This window comes from Melanotaenia boesemani, chromosome 10, assembly GCF_017639745.1.
Source record: "Melanotaenia boesemani isolate fMelBoe1 chromosome 10, fMelBoe1.pri, whole genome shotgun sequence".
In the NCBI taxonomy this organism is placed as follows: Eukaryota; Metazoa; Chordata; class Actinopteri; order Atheriniformes; family Melanotaeniidae; genus Melanotaenia; species Melanotaenia boesemani.
The window spans coordinates 36621527-36648033 of NC_055691.1; the positions used below are offsets into that span (position 1 = coordinate 36621527).

At 42.6% G+C, this 26507-nt stretch overlaps 1 protein-coding gene across 1 annotated transcript in view; it reads right to left on the reverse strand.

The window, feature by feature from the left end:
• Nucleotides 1-539: 539 nt before the first annotated feature.
• Nucleotides 540-26507, reverse strand: part of slc45a3 (solute carrier family 45 member 3) — a 44057-nt gene continuing 18089 nt past the window's right edge. The window contains exons 2-6 of the mRNA XM_041996803.1: nucleotides 21115-21471; nucleotides 14334-14524; nucleotides 12328-12991; nucleotides 3446-3711; nucleotides 540-3356 (exon numbers count right to left, since the gene is read on the reverse strand). Coding sequence (XP_041852737.1) covers nucleotides 2910-3356; nucleotides 3446-3711; nucleotides 12328-12991; nucleotides 14334-14524; nucleotides 21115-21262 — 1716 coding nt within the window. The 5' untranslated portion in view covers nucleotides 21263-21471 and the 3' untranslated portion in view covers nucleotides 540-2909. The remainder of the gene's footprint in view (nucleotides 3357-3445; nucleotides 3712-12327; nucleotides 12992-14333; nucleotides 14525-21114; nucleotides 21472-26507) is intronic.

Sequence of the window (26507 nt, forward strand, 5' to 3'; positions counted from 1 at the left end):
ACAGTTAAATGCATTAGACATAAATATAAACAATGAACCTCTCCCCCCCCCAAAAAAAGTCACAAAAAAACCTCATAATAATAATAATAATAAAAGTCTTGTCTTTAAAGAGTCTGATCATTGGCACTTATGTTTCTAAAAGAGGGGCAGGACATTTGGTTTTGAGAATCAAAGTTTAAAACAGTTAAAGATATTTGTCATGTTTAAGTTAAATAAAACAGGTCTGTCCTAAGAACGAAGTGGTTATAAGATGCAGATAATCTGCACCAGAAAAAGGGGAAGCATAAAAAAAGCTCCTAAGTTGTGGGTTGTGTTGACAGGAAGTTTTCAGCTTATACACACTGCAGCAATAAGGACAATTTCAGTATTCTTATCTGTATCTGACTTGTTATCAGCTATGTGGTATTACCAAACGAGAGGCTAAAATGGGTGTTGTTGAAATAAATTATAGCTTTGAGAATGCTTCTACACCATATCTTTAAAAATAACTTCTCTCTTTCACAGAAACAGCCAACACCCTTCCACCCAGGAAAAGATGCTAAGGAGTTCAATAGTTTAATACAAATTATTTTGTAATGAAAACATAATAAATAAATACATATGTACAAAAGATGTTTAAAAATGTACAGGCACTTGTAAAGGACCTTTATCTTCCACTGCAGCTTCTGCCAGACAGTATTTTCCTTTTTATTTTAGAATTAAAGGATAAATTGAGTGCTTGAGAGCGCTACTCTGCAGTAACGTCCACATGACAAATCCTCGGCTCCTCCATGCTGAGCTCAGTAAGATCCGTCAGGACGGTTTGTTTTGGCTGAGCCTAATTCCTGGCACCATGTGTGGGATCACAACTAGCAGGGTAAAAAGAGTTCTGTATGAACCACCGTGCTGGTGTGTCGTGGTCAATTTTTCTACGAAAAGCTCAACTTCAGAGCCATTATAACATTGTTTGGGCTACAGTGGTACAGTGTGTGAATAATCTCAACACACTTGTCGTTAACTTCACACTTAAATATTACTCAAGCTTTCCTCACACACAGACACACAAGCTCAGCATGTCCACGAGCAAACAAGAGCCCACATTTTGATGAAACCAAACGCTGCTGGACCTGTTTGGTCCTTTCAGGAATGGTTGCTATGAAGTTGGTATCCATGACACATCACCCTACATATTTATTGTTTACCACCATTACACAAGCCCGTCTGGGTGCTCTAGATTGTCATTTGAATATACACTAAAGCAGAAGGGTTTAGGCAACAGGAGGAAAAGTAATTTCCCAGCAACATCTAATCAGTATTGGAAATTTAAAAACAAAGATTTACCTTGTGACAGCTGTCCAGGTTGGAGGCATTGGTGAATATAATAAGCAAATAAGCTAGATCAGATAACTCTTAATAATCTCAACAGGGGATATTTGATGCAGTATTCCAGTTTAATTAAAACAGCTGTTTTGTTCTCCTCCTCAGCAGATTGCATAACAAAACTCCCATAGGGATCAATACCAGTCAGAAAGTAAAAATATTCATAGTAAACGTGTTCAACAGAAATGGGGGAGGGGGGATAACTAAAGCTTAATTTAAGTTTCACACCTGTTTAACATATAAAGTCTGTTCACCCATCATGGAGAGCACTTGGGTAGCCAATGAAAACAGTTTTTTGACAACTTGCCCAAAACACTCCTGATGATTTCAGTGATGTCCTGCGCTGTAACTGGGCGCACTGAGACTGAAAGATGGAGACATTTCATCATAGGAGCAAATCAGCATACAACTGCATTGTGGGAAACATAGTACACATCACTTAGGTCTCCATGGACATATATACGCAGACGCCACATTGGTCAACGGCGCCGCCTTATCGGTCCTGGCAAGTCTTTCACCAGGAATTACTTCAGTTAGAATAAACAGCTGCTTGTTTTTATTTCAGGCACTTGTTTGTCATTAATGTCGTCACCCAGCCTACATGGTTGATTATAGGGAAGAGCCTTTAGTTCCACTCCAGGCATAATTTTAGCCATATCAGGATAAAATGGATCTGCTTATGGATGCATTCATCTAAGTCTAAGTGGGCTTTACTACTTTATATCAGGAGGCTTTTTAACCAGAGGATTATACTATAAATAAAATCTATTGTTTTATTTCCTAACATTTATTTCCTAAAGAAATGTTTTATACAGGAAATCTACCATATCTTGTCCTGACTAACACCTGGTTTTTACCTTCCCTTTCACAATTAACATTTTACAAAAGTTTAATATTTAGTCCGGTAACAAGTTGTCCTGCCCTGAGCAGCATGGATGGCGGTGACGTATCGCAGCAACGGGCTGAGGCGGTCGATGCTGCATGGATGTGTAGATGTCTATAATAGTTGCTACACTGCAAGTCATTTTGACCCTTTAATCAAGCCTCTGTTAATATCACTGGGGAGGAATTAAAAGAGGCCTGAGGTGATAAGGAGGTGATACACCGCGTGGGCTTCATTTTAAAATAAAATATGATGAACAATCCCCGTTCCAGCCTAAACAATCTGCGGCTAGCTCTGAATGACACGGTTAGAAAACATAAGTAGCTTTGTATGTGAGGTTGATAGGTTCTACAGTAAAACTGTTTGATGGTACCTGAGAAAAAAGGTGGACATAAATGATGTCACAACCAGAAGTTTTTAGAGTGGTTACTACCACACCTCATCAGTGCATGCTGTTGACTCTTCAGGTGGCAGCCAAGTCCTGCTGTAACATGCCAACTGCACCACTCAGCTCCTTTCATTAACCACTTTCTCAAAACCTACTGTGCATACACAGATAGTATAAGCACAAGGCATTCTGGGAAGAGTAGTGCACAGTTGAGTTCCATCTATGGAGCCTCTATGATTGTTCATGGTTCCATCATTCCCTCATCTGTTGCATCATTTCTTAGCTCCTGAGGTCCGTTTGGTCAAAGATGATATGACTGGCCAGGTAGATGGCGATGGCGCCGAAGATGGCAGAGAAGGCGATGTAGGCCGTGACAGACTGCGCAAACTGAACAATCATGCCCATGAAGAGGGTAGGGAAAACCTGAGAGAGGAGGAAGGTGCTGTCTAAGATGGCAAAGTCCAAGCCCACGCCACGCTTCTCGTATCCCATCTCGTTTTCGTCCGGCTCTGCTCTGCCATTGGAGCAGTGAGATGAGCCATTTTGGCTCTGGAGGATGGGATAGTATTCATAGCTGTCCTGGCTGAAGAAGGGATGTCTGTAAGGAGCCCCCGTTTTGTGGTTCAAGCTGTCGTCGTCCTCCTCCACTGGAGTCAGAAAAACGGAATCCCGCTTGGCTGCACCGTTTTTATGTATGCTTTTGGTTAACCTTTTTGGCATGTAAACCTGAAATGAGAAGAAGAACAATGAATGAATAAATCTATATTTTGTCCATACACTGTCCTCATGTTTAAAGGTATTACTTGTGTATTTACCTCTTTCTCTTTATGGTAATGGCAGGTAAGTGTGTAAGGCAAGGTCTGCAGTGTTGCATATGCATAGCCAGTGAGAGCTGCCATTGCCGTAACCAAGGCAACATTTTTGGACAGGCAGATGACCAAAGCTGAGGCTGTGAAGCTCACCATACTGCTCAGATAGACCCATCGTGACCCAAAATGATGAACCAAACGACTCATAACCAGGGAGAAGAAGGTTGAGGTAGCACACTGCAGGAACAGACCCAGACTGCCCATACGGATTCCTGAAAGAAGATTGAAATCAACCAGCTCAGCCTCTGAAGGATTTCTGCTGCTGTTAAAAAACTTTGTCTTCTGTTGTCGCCGTGGAAACCAACTCAGGTCATCCCTTCTATGGTTTCTACTGGTGAAAAATGCAGAGCATGCCTAACCATGTCTGAGCCAAAAAGCCTTTTGTTTGGTCAAGTCTGCAAACAGGCAGCTTGTGATGATGTTTGCAGAGCTCTACAGCAGGGAAACAGTTTGAGTTGACTGACTCAGATGATAACACACAGCATTAACCTTGGATGAATCCTTGAAAAGCCTGGGAGGGAAAAACACACAGGCCAGCTCTTGTTTACGGAGGCAGTCTGCCTCCTGGTCTAAGTCTGGCCCCGTTAGCAAGACTGATAACAAGCATCTGAACTGATGTCTGACCAAGTAACCAGGGTGGAATGTCAAATCTAACAAGAGGAAAATCCTTCCCAAATTAAATTAATATACAGTAAGATTGCTTTCCTTTTCCAGAGTTTCCAGCTCTAAAAGCATCATATTAATAGTCAGCAATGGGGTTGGAGAGATCTGAATCGGTGGTCTGAGACCGATGTTGGCAATGCGACCGCACCGGTAGCTTCAATGTGCAACCTCATCCTCCTCATCCTCATCACTGATCCCTCCTCATTCCGCATCCTCTGCATGCTGACAGTCACCGAGTTGTCCAGTGGGTTTATACACTAAGAGCTGTTTTTTTGTGCGTTTCTGGTACTTTGGTTGCTGTTGTGATACTTTTGTTTTCCTGTCTTGGTTATTTTTAGGAACTCCTGATGATTGTCTGCTTAGTTTACCTGTAACAGCTGTAGGAAATCCTCTGTTGTGTTTCTGTACAGGTGTAGCAGCTGCTTGTCTGCTGTTAGGTTGGATTGAAGCTCATTGCTTCTACCTGCTGGATCTTTGTCTCCTCTTCCTTTATTCTACTTTTCTTTTTACTTCTCTTCACTATTCTCCCTTTTTTTTCTGTCCAGCAAGATTACATAAACTCCATTTAAAAATTCCATAATCCAAATGTAAAAAAAAGAAAAAGAAAAATCAGATTAAGAGGAGCCTTATACCCATAAAGCTCCTCTTGGCAAAGCAAATTTGTTCGGCACAACACAGCAGCCAGACCATCATTCTGCCACCGCCATGCTGGACAGGACAAGGTAAAATAAAAAAAGCTTCATTGTGCATCGGATACGGCTACTAGCTAAAGCCCCACACTGGTAAAACCCATGATTGCATCAAATATTACATAGTTTATCTCCTCTGCACTTGTGTTTTCAAGGCGCCTTAAATGCATCATGACCACGTTTAAGGGAGGCGGGTGGCGCAGCAGCAGTTAGCTAACAGCAAACCTGAAGAGAGTGCATGTACATTTTATGAGTGCTTTCTTCAACATGGTAAAATTCCAGAGAACAGTATTTGTAAAAGGACCTGAGAAAAAAACCGTTTGTGAATGATCTGTTTTTTTTTTTTATTTATTTATTAAGAGACCAAAAAGAATCCTCCACGTTATTTAGAAACCAGATGTGGGCTTTTAAATTCTTTGTATTGAGTCGTTTTAAATCACATCATGAATCGTATCAAACTGAATTGCATTTTCTGAAGTCATTGTCCAATCATTGACCGTTAACAGGGGTGAATCAGATCGCATCATACCAGCAGGAAGCTTCACTGTATCATTAATGTATCGTATCGCTGGCAGCGTATCGAGATACGTATCGAATCCCCCTCCATAGACGCTAAGAGAAAGATTGTAATGTGGTTATGGATCATGTTTTCAATTTAAAACCATAAAAGCCCCAACAAGTTGCTAACAATAACCTTACAATGAGCATGAGTTTTATGCCACAATCAAATTACCACGTTTTACTTTTGAACTTGAATTTTTAATAAGATGAAAACAAATACATTCTTTAATTAGTTTGTTCCCATTTCTGGCTCATTAATTTTATCACCACATAAATTTAAGCCACCTCACGTTTCTTAAAGTGGAGTATTAATCTGTTGATGTAATTAAACCGCCGGCCTGTGTAGTTCGTTCTGATTTGAGCTGCTCTCTGTGAACACAGGGTCAGAAGTTCAGACTAACCTGTGTGGAGGGAATAAGTGACTCCATGAAAACAACGCTGCTAAGCCCACTTTACAAACACTACAGAATCTAACAAAGATCCAAAATTCAAGCCCAAATACAAGACCAAGCACAACGACCGGGAAGAGCGAACTTCACAGATGTGAAGATTACAAAAAGAAAGTGGTTACTGGGTCATGCAACTATAAACAAAGCCAATTACCCTCATGCAGAGCAACATCTGCAGCATGAATGATGGTTTAATAACATCCGCTGTGTCTGGAATTAAATGGAACTCAGACAAACCTAAAACTGGGTGCTTTGGCCGTCTACCTGACTTGAATGAACATGTTCTTTGTGTAATGATTCCTTGATCTTAATTCTCTGTGAGTGTGACATTCCTTGGGGTCCAGAAAGCACAGGCAGCAAAGAAAGGAAAAAGTAAAAAAAGAGAAAGATGTGGACAGAAAAGAATGTGGATGAATGTACATAACGTTCTACAATAAAAGCCTCAGAGTGGACCAGGTGAGAAACCAGACTGAGGGAGAAAAAAGAAAACAGTGGACAGTAGCTGGGATGGGTTCACATAATGAAAGAGACCATAAAGAAAAAAAGTCAAAGAATGGAATTAAATATGACATCAACCGGGTGGTCTGGCTGAACAGTAACTCTAAACTCCAGCACGGCACACAATGGTCATTAATCTTCACTTTAACGTGGGAAAAGATTTTCCTGACTTCACTTTTCTTCCTAACAAGAGCTGCTCTCTCTCTTTCCTGACTGGTAAAATACACCAAGGGTCCTCGTGCACTACTGACAGCGTGTCTCTTTAGGTTTATCTCCCTCTAAGACTTACACTTCGGTATAATCGCATAGCCAAGTATTTGCATAGCTGCAACATACTGCCAGTATAAGTCCAGCAAGATTAGTGACAGTAACAGTGATTTCCTGAGCAGGAACAGGAAGGATAAAGACTCTGTGCATTTGTTCAGTCACCCGAAAGTCCAGAGGTGGAAAGTAATACCTGGAATTCTGAGATAAAGTGGCTTGAAATTTGCTAAAGCACATCCCCAGTAATATTACAACACAAAGTGTTCACAAACTCAAGTGAAGTATCCAAGTTGCAGCTGATTTCTCCTACATAGGATCTCTACCTTTGGTAAGATGTGAATGATGAGTGTGTCCTGCCCAGCTGGCTGAGCCTGCAGCTGGCTGTTGACATGTTGCAGAAGAGGACATGTTCTGCGTGGGATTAGCATGGCACTAGTTGATATGCTATTAAAGATTTTGTAATATGTGAAACAAAGCTAGGGAAAAGCCGGCATGATCTACTGTTGGGATGACAGAAGGTTCCTGCTCATATCTACAAAGTTCACCACCATGGGCGTTACACTCGTGGGGAATGTAGGTGCTTTGACATCTACACTTCATGGTGAGAGGGTCCCACTCCCACACTTGTTTTGCTGTTTATTTATTTTCCTTTTTAACTTTAGTGTCGCTCTGTGTCTCTCCCTCTCCTCCTCCTCCTCCTCCTTCACCCGTTGCTCCTTGAATCATGTCAGGAGTGTCGGTGATCAGCTGATCGCAGCACCGTTTCTCTTGTCATGCTGAGGAGGAGGAGACTAGCAGGATGCGGAACAGTGGCCCGTTTTAATTAGATATCCGTTGGTTTGCCAATATTTTCTATTATTTTCATCACTAGCTGAAATTTGCTGGTGACACAGCTGTAAAATCTGCTGGTCATAACACAGCCAGATGGATCCGGTTCACATGGATCCGGTTCACATGGATGCGGTTCACATGGATCCGGTTCACATGGATCCGGTTCACATGGATGCGGTTCACATGGATCGGTTCACATGGATCCGGTTCACATGGATTGGTTCACATGGATCGGTTCACATGGATGCGGTTCACATGGATGCGGTTCACATGGATCGGTTCACATGGATCGGTTCACATGGATCCGGTTCACATGGATCGGTTCACATGGATCCGGTTCACATGGATCCGGTTCACATGGATCGGTTCACATGGATGCGGTTCACATGGATCCGGTTCACATGGATCGGTTCACATGGATCGGTTCACATGGATCCGGTTCACATGGATCCGGTTCACATGGATTGGTTCACATGGATGCGGTTCACATGGATCGGTTCACATGGATGCGGTTCACATGGATCGGTTCACATGGATCGGTTCACATGGATGCGGTTCACATGGATGCGGTTCACATGGATCGGTTCACATGGATCGGTTCACATGGATCCGGTTCACATGGATCGGTTCACATGGATCCGGTTCACATGGATCCGGTTCACATGGATCGGTTCACATGGATGCGGTTCACATGGATCCGGTTCACATGGATCGGTTCACATGGATCCGGTTCACATGGATCGGTTCACATGGATCCGGTTCACATGGATCGGTTCACATGGATCCGTTCACATGGATCCGGTTCACATGGATCCGTTCACATGGATCCGGTTCACATGGATCGGTTCACATGGATGCGGTTCACATGGATCCGGTTCACATGGATCCGTTCACATGGATGCGGTTCACATGGATCTGGTTCAGATGGATGCGGTTCACATGGATGCGGTTCACATGGATCCGGTTCACATGGATCCGGTTCACATGGATCCGGTTCACATGGATCGGATTCACATGGATCAAGTTCACATGGATACGGTTCAGATGGATGCGGTTCACATGGATGCGGTTCACATGGATCCGGTTCACATGGATCCGGTTCAGATGGATCCGGTTCACATGGATCGGATTCACATGGATCAAGTTCACATGGATCGGGTTCAGGTAGATCCGGTTCAGATGGATCCGGTTCACATGGATCGGTTCACATGGATCCGGTTCAGATGGATCCGGTTCACATGTATCCGGTTCACATGTATCCGGTTCACATGGATCCGGTTCAGATGGATCCGGTTCAGATGGATCCGGTTCACATGTATCCGGTTCACATGGATCCGGTTCAGATGGATCTGGTTCAGATGGATCCGGTTCACATGGATCCGGTTCAGATGGATCCAGTTCACATGGACCAGGTTCAGATATCTAGCCAGTGTCAAGGTTAAAGCAGAGGACATCTTCTCTGAATCATTGGTGCAGATGCTGGATAGACAGGTTCACCTTTCAGTATCCATGAATGCGGTGAAGGGAAATTAACAGGTTCAGAACAGGTTCAGAAATACAAATCAGACGAGGAACTCCTCTAACAGGTGGTGGACAGGTGATGGAAAGGATTTATATGCAGGGGTGGGTGTAGAAAAGTTTTGATGAGGGGGGGCAGGCAAGGTCAGTGACCAGGAAAAGGGATGCACAAATTAGATTTTTGTTTTTTTAAGGCCTAAATTTTAGTAAATAATTAGCAAATTATTAGTACTTAAGCGGTTCATCAGATGTTAAATATGTAAAAACAAACCGTCAATTATAATTTTCAGTGTTGATGTAGAGCAGTGGTTCCCAAACTTTTTCTGTAGGGCTCTTTTTTCCATCGACGACAACAATGTCAAGGCCCCCCGTCCCACTACCACATGCACCCCTGTACCCTGTCCTATCACAGAGGAGGAGTACTTTTAGCGACAGGTTGATATCGGTCCGATGTGCCACGGACAGACTGAGGAAGTCCTTTGCTCCCTCTGCTATTAGGCTGCATTACTCTCTGGAGGGGCGGGGTTAGGGAGGGGGGCAGAGGAGTAATGGACTTTTGAGGGTCGGTCAAAGGATTAGAGGAGATGGAGCCTCCCTGGCTGGAATACATTAGTGGGACTTGTGATTTTATGATTGTATTTTATGTTGCTTGGTTTTTTATTGATGGAGTGATTTTTAGGAAGTTGAACTCTTAACTTATTCATTTTGTAATATATGTACGCTTTGTATGGGGCATGAGCAACTGGTGTCTTAATTTCCTTCGGGATTAATAAAGTACATCTTATCTTATCTTATCTTATCTTACTAAGCAGTGTTGTTTTTGGCAGCATCTCAGTTTTAGTCTTAGTTTTAGTCGTCATGACAAAAATGCTTTTTAGTTTGTTACGTTTTAGTTGACGAAAACTTTAGTTTTTTTAGTCTAGTTTTCGTAAAAAAAAAAAAAGGTATTAGTTTTGAATAATTAATTTAGCTCAATAATACGTATTAAAAAGTGGAATCAAGGTTGACAGGTTATAAACAGTAATTCATAAAACAAGTTAACTTTAATACTTTTACATAAAAACCAGACCCTTTACCAGACCAACAGCTTTAGCCGAGACTTTCCCATCAACAGGGATGAAAAGCTGCCGTGTTTTACTTACCTGCTGCTGGACAGAAACTTTTATTTCTATATTTCACCTTTTTTCATGAACTGATGCCCGACTTCATACAAACACGTCACACAAGAAAATAGCAGATCTATAAATTCAGCATATAGCAACACATTGTGAGCTTGTTGTTTGGTTATTTTCATCAATAATAACTAAATTAAAAGAAATGTTTTTAGACTTAGAAGGTTTCCAACCAACAGCAGATACTGGAATCAGTTACTCCAAAAGAGCGAAGGGCAACAACATCTATACTTTGGTAACTGTGGCTTTATTTATGGAATCAACTGGGTGAGGAATTAAAACAATCCAGTTCTATTTATATTTTCAAAAGAAGATATAAAAAATATCTTCTTGACAAATATATATATCTGGAGCCCAATTAACTTAACTCATGAACCTCATCTTACAATACAACCCAATTGTTGTGTGTCTTTAGAATTACATACGGTCTATTGAAGTGTCTGATGTTTCTAGTCATCTTAAAAGATGTCTCTAACCTTTGCTGATACTTGAAAATACACATGTATCATACTATATTACCACTGCTGAAATGTGATGTTTTCTCTCATATATAAATGTTGCTGTAGTTCGATACCATTGCAGAAAAAAAAAAAAAAAAAAGAAGCCGCTACTTTTGGCAATAATACTGAATGTGCTGCTAGGGGTAGACATCTATAAGCATTCTGCTTCGGTCTACTCCATTTGGGCAAGTTTTGTGTTTATTATTATTTTTTCTTTTTTTTTTGGATTATAAAGCTGATGTACTTGTCAAAATTTGTTTTGCAAAACTCTGCTCAAATAAAGAAAGATATATATATAAAAAAATTTCTGAGAATTTTCTGAAGTGTAAAACTCCACCCTGAACACACACATGTCCAAAATATGGGCAAAGGATGAGGAACACATGCTCAACGTGACCTGGTCTGCCAGTAAATTATGATGGATTATAGTTAAAATATGTCCATATATCGTTTCATCGCTCCAACCAAACCCCTTCATCCACGCTGCCGCCATGATTCATCTATGAAAGAATGAACTGCTTGTCTGTGCGCGCTGCACGTCAGGTGGTGGGCGTGGCCAAGGTGCCGCAGCGTTGCTGACTGACAGATCGCGCTCACAACAGGCAGAAATGTTGTGTTTTTAATGTCGGACAATCAGCCCTTGAACATTTTCATTTCGTCTCGTCAACGAAATCTCACAAACATCTCGTCATGTTTTCAGAGAGACATTTTTAGCTCGTCACCGTCTCGTTATCGCCATGAAAAAAAGGTTCGTCAACGAAATAAATTCGTCATCGTTGACGAAAACAACATTGGTACTAAGAAATCTGCCATGAAATAGTCTTTATTATAGTTTAAACCATGTCTATGGCAGATAGAATACGTTCCTCTGCTACAGTGCTGAGCGTTTTAAACCAGGAAACTACTTCGGGTGCACTGAGCTTTCGATGAGACGGATGCTGCTTTAGTAACAACTCTGCTATATGTGACAAGTGAGTAGTTTATTTCTGAAGGCTTTTCTTTGTGTTCAGGGTGAGACCAAGCGGCAACCTCCAGCAGTGAAATGTGAAGCGTATGTGGAAGTGCAAAAAATTGCAGTTCCCCCCTCATCTGATAGGGGCTGCAAATCCCCATAGACGCCCATGTTAAAAGGACCAACTTCACAGCAGAAATAAACATGTTTAAAGCCTGGTACAAAACTCCATTTCAGGATTAATAGGTCAAGTTTACCTTCATGACAACTGTGAGGGGGGTGAATTTTTTTCTAACTCATCCGTTTGGATGTTATTTAATCTTGAAATTCGGCATAATTAGGGGTGTGTCCTTTTGATTGACAGGTATCCGATATCCGCGGAAAGAAAGGAGAGTACCGCGGTTTTTAGCCGGCTAACAGTGTGCCTTAGCTTTAGCCCGCCTACCTTCATTAGCCGGTTAGCTACTGTTAACTCCAAGATGGCTCAGTTATCTCTTAGATACAGGCAGCTCGGAGTTTGATAGACGTCAATCATCCACCCCCACGCTCACAGCCCCCCTCTCAGTACCACCACTTTGCCCATTTTTGTATTTTCCGGGAGCGACGGCAAGCGTCACACACACACACAACAAACCCCCCCACTTTTCAAAAGCTTGCTAAACCTCTGTACACCACAATGACAATCACATTTAGAAAAATCTTCAGAATACTGTATGAAGAGGAAATCTGACCTTCTTCGTATCGTTGCCTGGAGACACTTCCTGGTAATGCACTGGGCACACCTTCATACAGGCCTTCCCCCACAAAGTCTGTGTAGAAAAGCATGAAAGACATGACAGCCATCCAGCTGCAGAGCTGGGCCATGCACAGCTGCCTCATCACCCGTGGAACATGGCAGTAGCTCCTGAAGATGGCCGGGGTCATGGACCAGCATGTTCTTAGTAAGCAGAGCAGGGGTCCGGCCTTGAGGAGCCTCAGTTTGCACTTGAGTAGGTAGCAGCATGAGCGCAGCATGCTGCACCGGCCAGCCTCCATCGTGCCAGCTCCCGACTCCAGTAAAGATGCCGATCCTGCCAAACTGTTGCCGACACACGAAGGTTCCTCAGACACCTTCATGGTGATGAGCACACTGGACACGAAAATGAGGATTAGGAGAGAAAACAGGCACTCGGCCTGGCCTCCTAGGTAGACCGACAGCAGCCCGCGGCTCCAATCCAGTGCAGGAAGTAAATAACCTACGCAGCCTCCCAGGCTGACCATAAAAGAGAACATAGCAAAAGCTTGGCCACAGTCCTCCTCGTCCCGGTACAGGTCTGACAGGAGAGCCTCCAACGGCGTGAAACACACTTGTCCACAAAAGTCAAGGAGCCCCACACCAAGGATGAGGAAGCCCACCTGGGATAAATTATAGAAAAGAAAGTAATGGGTCATTATATCATCCATCTGTCTCCTCAGACACTGGATAGAAAAGATGGCTGAAGTGATGAGCACTGATGGCTGCTGGGTACTGATTAAACAACAACTGGCTCTAACAGATTCCCATCAATATACGTTTCCACCTGCCACTAAGGTGCCATCAGTTAGATGGACTTTATGCATGCTTTTTCCTTTTTCCTCCCTTCATCCATGTCCTGGTTTATTAAGAATAATTCAATAATTATCCTTTTTTTGGCTATTCCCACCCTCTTGTCTAAATATGGGCACCTCCAGTTGGTAGAGCACCCCTCTCCCATGCGGGAGACCAGATTCTAATCCCCCCAGGGGGTGAATATTAAGGCAAGACCCTTAACGCTACTGCGTGACCACAGCAAGTCGCTTTGGCTGCTTTGGAAAATGCCTGTAATGTAAGCTACGGTAATAACTGTCTACTAATGACTCTTTCTGATCTAAAACTGTTAATATACAAATTTTCAAGTTTTCTTTGTAGGTAGATTTCAATAATAATAATAATAACAATAATAATAATAATATACAATATAGATTATGGAAGCGATTCTGTACCTTATTTCAGCTCTGGCATAGATGTGGACATGATGGAGCTCTTCCCACTGTTTCTGACAGTCACAACACAACTTTCAAGCTCTACTCTTCTCTCATGTTCCAGCGTCAGACATGCACTCCGCCCTCTACCGTATTAGATGCGTAGCTCGGTCAGACTGGGACCGAAGAATTAGAAGAAGAAGAAGAGAAGCGGCCACTGACGTCACTGTCCTGCGCCGCCTGGGTTTGCCAATTCAAATTTAATTTTGTATTATGTTTTGCGGGGCAGACATGAAAACGAAGAAGAAATGTCTTTTACGTTTTCTTTTTAGTTGTGTCATAAAAAGAGCAGTTTTGAAGTTGAAAATAAAACGCAGTTTGGATGATCTATTCATTTTATTTGAGTCAAATAATGCACCTATGACCTTGAAATGAAAAAGCTTTTCTGCTAATGCATTTTAATTTTCAAACTTGACATTTCAAATTTAATTTTGGTTCCTGTTTGCTGGGGCATATTTGGAAAATTAAATCCTAAATGTCCTTTTCTTTATCATTTTAATTTACAGAATGAGCAGCAGAAGAGAAGAAAATGAAAATGCAGTTTGTATTATTTATTATTCATTTTATTTATGAGTAAAAAAATGCAGCTATATTCAGAAAATGAAAAACCATTTCTGTTAATCCATTTTTAAATTGAAATAAGGTACAGAATCGCTTCCATAATAGATACATTATAATGAATAAGATACATTCTCACCTGGAGGGTGCGCCCACCCCAGGCAAGGCGTGCTGCCAGAACATCAGCATGGGGAATGATGAAAAGTGCCAGAAGAACTCCCAGAGACAAGAGCCAGATGAAAGGCCGTCTTCTACCATAACTGCTGTTGCAGTGGTCACTGGCTGAGCCAATTAAAGGGATGAACAGGAGGCCAAGAACCGGACCGATACCTGTAGTGACAACCGGGATGTAGAGAAAATTACAAAGTTAAAAACAGAATATAGTAGCTTGAAAAGATGGCACAGAGGATGTGGACGAGGTAATAAAAATTCTGATTGTTTAGTCTTAAAAACATGAAGACTTTTAAAGAAAATCTTTTTTAGAAAGTACAGTTTCCAAAATATTCAGTATTTTTCCATGTGTTTATTATTATTATTTTTTTTTTTTAGAGGTTGAGGTGGACAGCTTGCCCACAGGCTTGGCATTAGCTGCTACTGTGAGAGCACACGTTCTTAGCGTTAGCTGCTAATATGAGAGCTCACGGTCTTAGCATTAGCTGCTAATGTGAAAGCCCACACTCTTAGCATTAGCTGCTAATGTGAAAGCCCATAGTCTTAGCGTTAGCTGCTAATGTGAGAGCCCATAGTCTTAGCATTAGCTGCTAATGTGAAAGCCCATAGTCTTAGTGTTAGCTGCTAATGTGAGAGCCCATAGTCTTAGCATTAGCTGCTAATGTGAGAGCCCATAGTCTTAGCGTTAGCTGCTAATGTGAAAGCCCATAGTCTTAGCATTAGCTGCTAATGTGAGAGCCCATAGTCTTAGTGTTAGCTGCTAATGTGGGAACCTGCGGCCTTAGCATAAGCTGTTATTGAAAGAGCCCAAAGTCTTAGCGTTAGCTGCTAATGTGCAAGGTAACAAGTTGCTAAATAGTTCACAGGTGAATGTGAAGATATGGTAAATGAAAACGTCTGAATGCGGCATCATATCGGAGAAAGAAGCTAATTTCTTTCAATCTTTCAGTTGTGTATATATGCTAAGATTTCACCAATACATCTGCTTTGGCTTTTCAAAATCTAATATATAAGGATTTTCTAGGCTTACCTCACAAGATTTATGAGATCAGAATCTTTCATGACAGGCTCTTGGGTTTATGTTTGTGACCAAAACACAAAGGTTCAGACCAGTCAGCTACTTAGACTGATGTGGGCAAGTCTCAGATGCAATGGCAGCTCTTCCTGCCTGAAATGTCCTCCTGCTGGATGCTTCTAGGAATCAACGGCTACAGACTTTTTCAAAGTTTTTGCCCTTTCCTACTTTAAATGGAGGGCCTGTCAGATGATTTGTAACTACATATAGGTAAAACGCAGGTTAAAAAGTAACCTGACTGCAGAAGATGTAAAATAAACCATCTGATGCCACATTATTTTTAACTGGCTTTTTACTAATCTAGTGGCTCATCAGCCACAGTCTGCTGACTTAGCCTGAGTCAGCAAGAGCAAATGCTGATGGTAAAGCCAGCAGATAATGGAAAACAGATATGTGGGGCCACATTTTCTTATTCTATTTGCCCTTCTTTATGTGAATGCAGATACTTTTTTTTTATTTTAAAGCAATAAGCGTGGTTCCAAGATTACATTCTGATCAATGACATCCATCTTATTTACTGCAACTAAAGCCAGCAATAACAAATCAGAAGTAAAAAGAACAGACCAAAAAGAAGCAATGCCTGTTAGTAGTTTAGCCTTCTACTAGTCCCCTCCCAGTTTATCTGTGCTGCGGGTGGTATGATAATTCTCAGCTGCATCATGGGCTCCGCTTAGAGATGGCCCGCTGCCTGAAGGTAGCAGCTTATCCTGCACACATGGCTGGGTATGACTAATTAGAGCGCACCATGGTGCAGCGGGTGTTCACATACTCACACTAAATCAAAACGATCTCATCTTGAGACTAGATCTTGACCTTTAAATTCAGCCCTGTGGAGTTTTTATTAGTCAAGAAAGACTTTGACAAGATGTGTTTCTCTCAAACAATAGAGATTTTGTTTAAGACACATCATCATTAGTTAATGCTTGTCCCTGTTCACGGGCTTGATTTGGAGACCGTCTGTCCATTCATCCATCCGTCCATCCATCCATCCATCCATCCATCGCTTATCCAGGGTCGGGTCATGGTGGCAGCTGCCTAAGCAGGAAAGCCCAGACTTTCCTCTCTCCGGCCACATGTGCCAGTTTATCCAGGGGGATCCTGAGGCGTGCCCAGGCCAGTCAAGAGATGTAGTCCGTCCAGCGTGTCCTGGGTCTTACTGGAGGGTCTCCTCCCGGTGGGACGTGCCTGGAACACCTCACCAGCGAGGTGTCCAGGAGGCATCCTGACCAGATACCTGATCCACCTCATCTGGCTCCTCTCGATCTGGAGGAGCAGCGGTTCTACTCTGATCTCCTTCCGGATCACCGAGCTCCTCATCCTTTCTCTAAGGGAGACCCCGGCCACCCCTCAGAGGAAACTCATTTCTGCCACTTGTATTCATGATCTGGTTCTTTCAGTCACTCCCACAGCTCGTGACCATAGGTGAGGGTAGGAACGTAGATCTACCGGTAAATCCAGAGCTTCTCTTTTCAGCTCAGCTCCTTCATCACTACGACAGAGCGATGCAGACTCCGCATCACTGCAGACGCCGCACCGATCCGCCTGTCCATCTCCCGCTCCATCCTTCCCTCACTCTTGAACAAGACCCTGACATACTAGAATTCCTCCAATTGGGGCAGGACCTCATTCCCGACCGGAGAAGGCACTCCAACCTTTTTCCGGCTGAGGACCATGGTCTCGGACTTGGAGGTGCTGATTCTCATTCCAGCTGCTTCACACTCGGCTGCGAATCGCTTCAGTGAGAGCTGAAGATCACGGCCCGATGAAGCCAACAGAACCACATCATCCGCAAAGAGCAGAGACCCAATCCTTAGGCCACCGAACCGGATCCCCTCAACACCTCGGCTGCGCCTAGAAATTCTGTCCATAAAAGTTATGAACAGAACTTTAGACCTGCTCATCAAATTATTATCTGATAAAACCACCTAAGACTTGATCCAGCGCAGCAGTGGAGCATGACAAGAAACTATCAAGCTCCTTTCCAGGACAGGCAGGTAAACAAAGTGTCCGATGTTCCAACACATCATTTCCTGCTGCAGCTGTGGAGAAGCTTCATAACAATCCTCCCCACATACAGCTGCATACTCTCACACTATCACCCAACTCAGTAGCTGTTTACTAACCCTAGACCACACTAAAACACACAAACACCCATCACTGGATATTATAATAACGGCCAGCTCGTTCTTACAAACATGCACATAGATAAATCAGTGTGGTGTCTAAGCTAACCCACAGCATGCATAAAATCCTAACCAATATAAAACAGAACATTCCACAATGGTTTCTATTTAAACACTTCAGTACATACACATCCCCATGAAGCAGCAAGTACCAGAAGAATGAAGCACTTACTAAATTTCTATTAGATAAAGCAGAAAAGCAGCAAAGTGAGAACCTGACACTTCTACTTGGGGAAATTAATTATAAGCCTCCCAAGATATATCTGTCTTCATTCAAATAACTATTATAATACAGGGACGGGAGAATTAGGCTGAATTCCATTGTGAGCTGAACATACAGTGCAGCAAGCCTAAGATTAACTCTACTCAAAAGTCTATTCATCCATCACTTGCAGTTAAGTATGTAATGTTGTGGCTTTATATTTAAAAAGCTATGTGTCATGCACGTGGAGCCTTCAACTGTCGCTCATCTCCACTGTGTGTGCTATTTGGGTATAATGCAACTATTCACATCGCAAGCAAACTCAGTTACAGAGCAGAATTGTAAATAACATTTGGCTTATGCTAACTTTGCATTAACACACATGCATGAACTAAGACAACTAACTTTTCTGAAAGAAAAAAGGAAATAAATATCTGTGTTGTTGTTTGTGTTGGGAAGAAGAGTTTTATGTTGCCTACATCCTCGCCCATGAACACTTTTACTCCCTCACATTGAGATGGCCTGGTTTTAGGGTTTTCTTTTTAGTTTTATGGCCAGGATGACAACGAGCCACAATGCTATTTTTTTTCTTATTTGTTTCTTAAATATGCATTATTTAGTCAATTAGACAAAAAAAATTAATCTTTATCAGACACAAATCTCTTGTTTAATACACTGCTTGAATAAAAATAGGTCCCCCACACTAAGTATCTGGTTGCACCTCCTTTATCTCTGATTCCAGCAGCTACTCTGTGCCATCGTCTCTAGAAGCTTCTAGCAACGTCACCAGATTTATTTTCATCCAGTGTTGAATTCATTTTTCACCACCAATCTTGTACTGATGATGGAGAGTCCAACCACTGAGCAAAGCCTTCTCCAGCACATCCCACAGATTCTCCATGGGGTTCAGGTCTGGACTCTGTGGTAATAATAATAATAGGACATTTTATTTGTATAGCACTTTATATTCCAGGGAATCTAAAAGTGCTTATAGAAAATAAGAATAAAAAAAAAAAAAGTGGCCGATCCATATGTGAACATGTCTCCTGTTCCCTGAACCACTCTTTTACAGTCTGAGCCCCATGAATCCTGCACTGAGCCATCAGGGAAGATGGAATAACCTGCTCATTCAGGATATTCAGGTATCAGCTGACCAAATTCTTTGGACACATAATGTTGCTGAACCTAGACCAGAACCTAGACCTGAACCGAGACCTGACCAACTGCAGCAACCCCAGATATAGACTGTCCCCACAGGCTTGTACAGCAGCACTAGGCATGATGCTGCATCCCTTCCTTCTCTTCTCTTCTTACCCTGATGCTCCATCACGCTGTACCAGATCTGGACTCATCAGACCACATGACCTTCTTCCATGGCTCCAGAGTCCAGTCTTTATGCTGCCTAGCAACCTGAAGCCTTTTTCTTTTTATAGGCAGAACCACATGAAGTATGTGCAAGCTAACATTCAACACAAATTCAGTGCATCTACAGATGGAGTGAAGATGTCTTTCTTTGGGACATGTTGTGCACCCCTTTATACGGCAAAGGCTGGTCTACTGAGACTTAAAGCAACTTAAAATGATGCCATGAGTTATTGTTGGAAAAACCGAGATGGTGCAATGCAGATTGCATGATTGTGGCTTCTGGGGTCGGTACTTTCCAGATTTTTTAAAAATGATTAATGTTTAAATTTATTTGTCATCTTTATTCTTCAGAGAATCAAATTATTATGGGATTAACTAAAGTATAATTAATACTAGGGCTGGGCGATATGGCCTAAAAATTCATTCTCAGATATTTTCAAACCAAATCTGAGTTCCAGTTTTAATATATATATATTTTCCTTTTCAAAAAGCATAGTAAACTTATTAAAAAGATTATTTATTTATATGAATGAATGACAGCAAAAACAGTGAGTAACATAATTAACTTTTTCACCGCAGGCACACATGCAACACAACTGTATCCGTGATCTCTTTCCATCTGGATCCTTATTTTACGGGATCCACTGCAGGAAAAAATGCCCAGATGTAGGTCGTTTCTTAACGACAGTTTGTGGGCTCAAGTTGTCTTGAACACCGTTCTGGGGAGGGAAGGCTGAGCCCACTGCTAATAACTAATAACCACTTTTACACCACGACGCTGAGACAGTAAAACGGAAGTTTTATTGCGTTCTGGTCTCTTGTTTACATGGTAACAGACTGGATAAAACATTTTGGGTGGATAAAACTGCAAAGATTTGACAACGGCCTCCAGGGTGAAATTTTCTGACAATGCAAGGCGAGTCCCATCTGTGTAAACTGGAAGTAGAATCTTTTGGCATCGATGACGTATTTCATGTCATCTTGCACTTGCGTACTCGGTGCGCTTAACCCACGAAAAGCACAACAACAACAACGACGTGTCATTGTTGTGAGGCTGCATCTTTTTCACTTACTTGGTCTGTTGAAGCAGAACCTGCTTCTGCTGGAGGATTTATGTCGTCAGCGAAGATGCAGAAGATATACGCGCCAGACAGCTAGAGGTGGACACATAACGCTTCTGTTGTTGTGTTTTGCGGTCTTATGAGGATGCTGTACATGGGTGTGTTGTTGCATAGTTTCTCTGCCCACTAGAAGCCTGGCATGCACACTCCTCTGTTTTCTCCTGGTTGGACATAGTTTTCATTCCGCTCTTGTGTTAATGCACCTTTGTTTTCATAAAAGCAAAGGAAAAATATTTCCATTTTGCGTGGAAACATTTGGCCAAAGTCTCCTGTTACCAGCTAGATTTTCTGAAGCCTAAAAACCAGCCAAGAGGAGGTGCAGAACTCATTTCCTCTCTGACCACACGAATTCCAATATACTGAAAGATTATCATGGGATGGAGCCAAAAAGAGAAAGAAAAACATCCTAATAGTTTAACTAAAGAAAATCAACAACACTGCATGGGCTGAACTCAAAGACCCCCACCTCTGGCAATTTGTCCCCCTGCTGCTTTTCTAATGCCTGATTACCATACAGACAAAATAGGTCATTTGGCCATTTATTTATGTGAAAACCTCAATTATGTGTAAATGACTTGAATAGGAAAGAAGATAAAAATCCTCAGACACAGTGACACCCCTGTGCAACACACCCCATTACCACAAAACTTTGGATTCCCCTGCACAAGGTGATGTTGTTTATGCATGCTAAGTAAAGTTTCATTTCTGGAGGATCCTTCCTCTGATGCTTTCATGAGGTTCACCGCTAATTATTTCATTTTCAATTCAAAGCCCTGGTAATTAGATCTTTACCGAGCCCTTACCTAGGACCATGGTCATGTAGCGCTCCTCTACACCAGCCTCCAGCAGCAGCGGGGGCACGTATGTGATCCCAGCTGCCACGCAGATCTCCAGGCCACAGGTCAGGGAGTTCAGCAGGATGAGACGCCACTGAGACCTCCATCCAGGCATATTTACGGGGGCTGGCTCGCCTTTCCTCCCCTCTGGGATGGCCGCTACTGGGGGAGAGGGGTCGATCCCAGGCAGGGATAAGGGAGGGAGCACAGGGAGGAAAATGGTGCCCCAGAGGGGACTAGGGACTGTTGAGGAGAGACAGCAGCAAAGACACGTGGATGTCTCAGGTGACCTGAAGAATTCATTCTCTTCTCTGCATACTGGACCTGAGGAACAAAGGAAATGGCAGGAAAATGAAAGAAATGCTAAAGAATGACACGTGTTGGTACAATCTGCAGATAAAAAATACATCTGGATGTCAGTGGCCCAACATTTCACTGGGAATGTCCCTTTGTTTTCCATAAACAATCAAGCTGCACCAATAGTCAGAAGGCAATTATATTTCTGCAGGAGATGAATCAGCTGGAGTTATGTGACAGAGTATTTACCAAAGTCTCTCCCCATTTTTTCTATTTTTAAGTGCCTGAAAATATTTAGGAAATAGTTTGAAAGAAATAATTGAGGAGTATGTAAGTCGCACTGGAGAAAAGCGTCTGCTAAAATGACTGGAGAAGGACTTCATCTCGGCCTGCATCGCTCTTTTACTTTTCCATAGTAACACCAGTATAGATGGGGGGATCTAAAATCCACCCTTAGCTGACTCTATCATTACGTGCTTTATTAAGCCCTGATTGCACCGCAAGTCGCATTCGAGAACCCCCGTCCCAGAAATTCTCAGCAGATTACAACTATCGTTGAATTAAGTGTACGTGAACAACAGTCTTAACAACAGAGAAGATGCTGACTGGAGAGAAAGTATATAGTAGGAGGGTAGATTAAATAGCACGTACAAGGAAAAAAACACTACTCTTTGCTAGAATAGAATACAAAAAAGTGGGCAAAAAGAGAGAGAGATCATCCAGCAGACTCAACTCCTCTTTGTGCTTTAAGAAAATATACAAAGGTGAGCTACAACAACAGGCTCTTTTTTCATTTGCTACGCACCATCCTACACTGATAGACAAGCTTACTGCTCCATGAAAGGGTCGTTTTTCCAACAATTACTGACATCCTCCATTACTCGGCTTATTGTGAGGAAAACAAGTTTCCCTGCAGACCTGCAACATATAGTCCTTCCCAGCTGGGTTATTATTAGTCTCTAGAATGGATTAGACTTTCATAAATAAGTGGATTCAGGTGAGACGCAGTTTGGGAGGCAAATTAGTGAAACAAGTCGTGTGTAAATTTATCACTGCATCAGAAGTGATCAGATCTCAGTACAGATCTCTCTGCTTCCTGAAGCATGAAAAAGAAAAAAAATTGCACAACCCCGCCATCCTCCAATTAGGTGTGTGTTCTTTTAAAGCAGAAAGAAGCAAGTGTTCAGAAAAGCTGCAAACACAAAAACAGAAATTTGCTGTGTGAGAGATGTGCCAATGCGCCCATCTGTTCTCTCCTAACACAAAAAATATCATGGTTAATTACAGAAATGTGCTCAGCCAGTGTTTCCTGGTAAGTTCAGACCAGAATTATTCCCAGAAATGGACAAACAACGGTGAGACAATGTCCTAGAATGTAAACGTTAAATAATTAGCTTCATTAGATTTAGAAAACAAGCATCACACGTTAACTGTTCTTGTAGTTTTTGAGCTCATTTGAAGCTGCATTCAAACTCATTTCAGAATTTATTGGAGTAGAAGAACTCCAAGTCAGCTCCTGATGTTACCAGGTGTGTGTTGGGATCAGCTGAGCACGATGTTTTGTTTATATTATTTTCACATGTGAGGGTATGATCTGGGGTCTCATTTATAACTGTGGCGTACACACAAAACGGGGCCTGAAAGTGGTGCACGCCACCCTCCACGCAAAAGTACTGATCTATAAAAACAAAGGTGAGGGGAAAGTGCACCTGTACGTCCACTCTGACCCATGCAGATGGACATTCTGGAGACAGACTGCATCATGCTTCTCACACTTTAAATTTCACTTCACACCAAACATCAGTTATAGCTCCACGTTATCATCTAGACCAGCGATGTCATCCGCACCCGCAGCTTGTAGTGAGCCAGAACCGTTCCAGGAACATCCTTCACTATAAAAACACATAAAACAAGTCAGATCTTAAACCCTGGAGCAAAGAAGAGGTCAAATAACGGGTAAATTATCATCATGGGTGGAGCCTAAACCACTGATTGACACCAAGGTGGGAAGCAACTACTCTCCCCCCTGGCCGCCCCCGCCCAGTATGAGGACCGACCCCCAGCCCCCCTCCCTGACAGGAAGCTTCGCGTGGGAGCAAGGATCTGTGAGGATGTAATGCAGCATTGGAGATGAGAACAAAGATCTTTTCATGTATTGACATGTCCACAGAACTGTCCCTGTGTTCCACATCACAGCTCTGATCTCTGGAAGCTCATCAGCCACGACATTAATGCTGCTGGACTTTGTGTTCAGAGTAAAGCTTCGCTCCAAACCCGACCACATCCACCGGACACACTAGAGGGGGGGAGGTCCGGAGCTCGGGACCACAGCTCCCTCGTTGGGTCAGGTCTCCCTCCTTCATGTTCTGGTCCAGTGTGTGAGCTCAGGTCTGATCTTCCTTCTCTGGTTGCAAAGACACTCTGACAGTGGGAGGCAAGTCTTTTTTTTTTTTTTTTTTGCCTCCACATTGAGGTGCAACCACATCTTTTTTTTTTTTTTCAGCCCCGCCTAGGTGGAGGTCATATAGGTATTCGGGGGTGTTAGTCAGTCTGTCTGTTAGCAACATAACTCAAAAAGTTATGGCCGGATTTTAATTACATCTTCAGAAAATGTCAGAAATTGGAAAAAAAAGGAACAAGTGATTAGATTTTTGGGGTGATCCGGATCACCGTCTGAATCCAGGAATTTTTTAAAGGATTCTTTGTTGTGGGATGGTAGGGATCATTTTGCCAGTACAGCTTCTAACTCTATAATACCCACAATCACTGGCAAAAAAATAAATAAATAAAAAATACAAAGTCTTTTTGGAGGTCTGCATCTCTGAGTGCTCCTAGTTTATTTCTGCTACAGTTCTGTCTGGTTCTGACGGGCTGCACCACGTCAACGCGTTGCACTCGCAGATTTTTCTTTTTTCAAACATTTCTTTTCTTGCCTCCAACTCACCAAAAGCACTTCAATTTCTGCATCAGAAAAGTTTCTTTTCTTTTTCCTTTGTCGCCATGGTTTCTTCTTTGCATGGACCACTCATAGCTGGTTGGGGCGTGTTCAGGGCGGGATATGAGGCCGATTCAGGTGCGCACATTTCCAAGAGCTCTTTGGTTTATAAAGGGAAAATAGCTTGCAGGTTTGCGTGCACATGGTTTAATAAGTTTGGATTTTTTGGGCGTATGCCATTTTCAGCTTGTGGGCATACATTCAATTTTAGTTTAGATCCTACGCAATGTTTAGTAACGCGATGATACCGTACTGCAGCATCTTTACTTATAGAGCCCTTTCAAACAACAAGGCTGACCAATGTGCTGTACAGTTAAAACCAGCTTGGTAAAAACAGACACAAGCACAACTATGAAAGCAGGTATAACCAAATAAAAACTAAAACCAGATTAAAGAAATACCAGACGACTAAATAATAAAAGTGCATCTTTAAACCCGATTTAAATAGAGCAACTGAGGATGAGGATGTCTGATGTGCTGAGGAGTTCATTCCACAGTTCAGGACCAAGAACAGAAAAAAGCAGGATCGCCTCGGCTTTCCTTTGTTGCCAAGGAAACACTTACGTCTGATCAGTTATGGAACCAGAAGGGGTTGCAGGTCTTTTATGGCTCAGACAGATAATAAGCGTGGGCATTAGAAGATTTAAAACGAATTTTGAAATTGATGTGCAAATAAACAGGAAGCCAGTGAAGTGAAGGTGGAACTGGGCTGATGTGCTCTCGCTTCGTTGTACCTGTCATGGGCTCGACTCAGGGGGCCACCAACGATGGGCGAAACTCATCGCCACCCGGGTGAAATCGAACACACAGGACGCGACAAACAGCAGAAATTTGATTGGTTGTGATATTAGAGGGAGTTTTCACATTTTCCAAGCAGTCTGTGACAGACGAGGATGAAGGATGAAGAGTCAGAAGATTTAGCTGGAACTGACAGAAATCTTGCTGCTGACTCTACTGAACAAAGAAAAAGACAAGCCTGGGTTCATCCTGACTTACAAACAAGGAAACATGGTGAATATCATCATGTGATGGTGGACCTCAAGGCTGATCCAGATAAATCCAGACCCTACGTTCGGACATATTCGCCACGCAGCTGCCTTTTATTTACATCTATATAATCTTTGTGTGAAGTACGGTAAAGTCTGGGAAAGTCAGACACAGCTAGAATCCTGATCCTGATCCTGACCTGATCCTCCATGTTGGAGGTGTTTGCAGATGGCGCCGTCCAGCCTGCTCTCAGCTCATTGGTCAGTCAGTGAAGCCCTCGCTGGTTGGTTGTAGTGCAATGCGACAGCGACAAAAACTGAACAGTTTACTATTTTCTTGTGTTGCGTTGCAAACCCCCGTGTGCACGTCTACGTGAACGAGCGCAACATTTCACATGCATGATTGTCGGCCATCGCTTGGCTGGGGGAGGGCAGCCATTTTCACCTCATCGTGCAGGTTCCTCAGGATATGATGAAGGAGCGAGGTCGCCTCCTGTGTGTCCAGCCCATTAAAAAGCGGTCTGTTTGAAGGCTTGTTATGCGGGTCTGGCTAAAGTAAGTTGCAATAATCCAAACGGGATATAATGAAAGCATGATTTACAGTTTTAAAGCTCACGTTTGGATAGAACAGGTTTTTTTTTGACAGGCGTCCACCAAGGAAATTATTTAGGCCAAACATGAGCCAATAACAGCTGGTACCTGATTAGATGTTCATCACATTGGCACTTTTATCATCTTGAAGTCAGAAGAAACATACAGAAACAAACATTATGAGACATACACGAGCTTATAAAATCTAATATAAACAAACTAGCTTGAGGAAATAAGACTCGATAGAAAACATCAACTAAGTGTTTCATACATCTCCATCTTAGTCAGTGGGAAACCTTTGATGGAGGCTCACCTCTGAGAATATGACGGACAAAGCACCAGTGTTAGAGGGCTGGATCTGTCAGGGGCCGAGGTCACAGAACGAGGGGGCCATTTCACACCCGTCAGATCTCATTCCCTCCCAGCCCGGGCACACTGAAAGACACCCATCAGGGGACCAGTCTTTACCCCCCCAGCCTGTCTGGCCACAA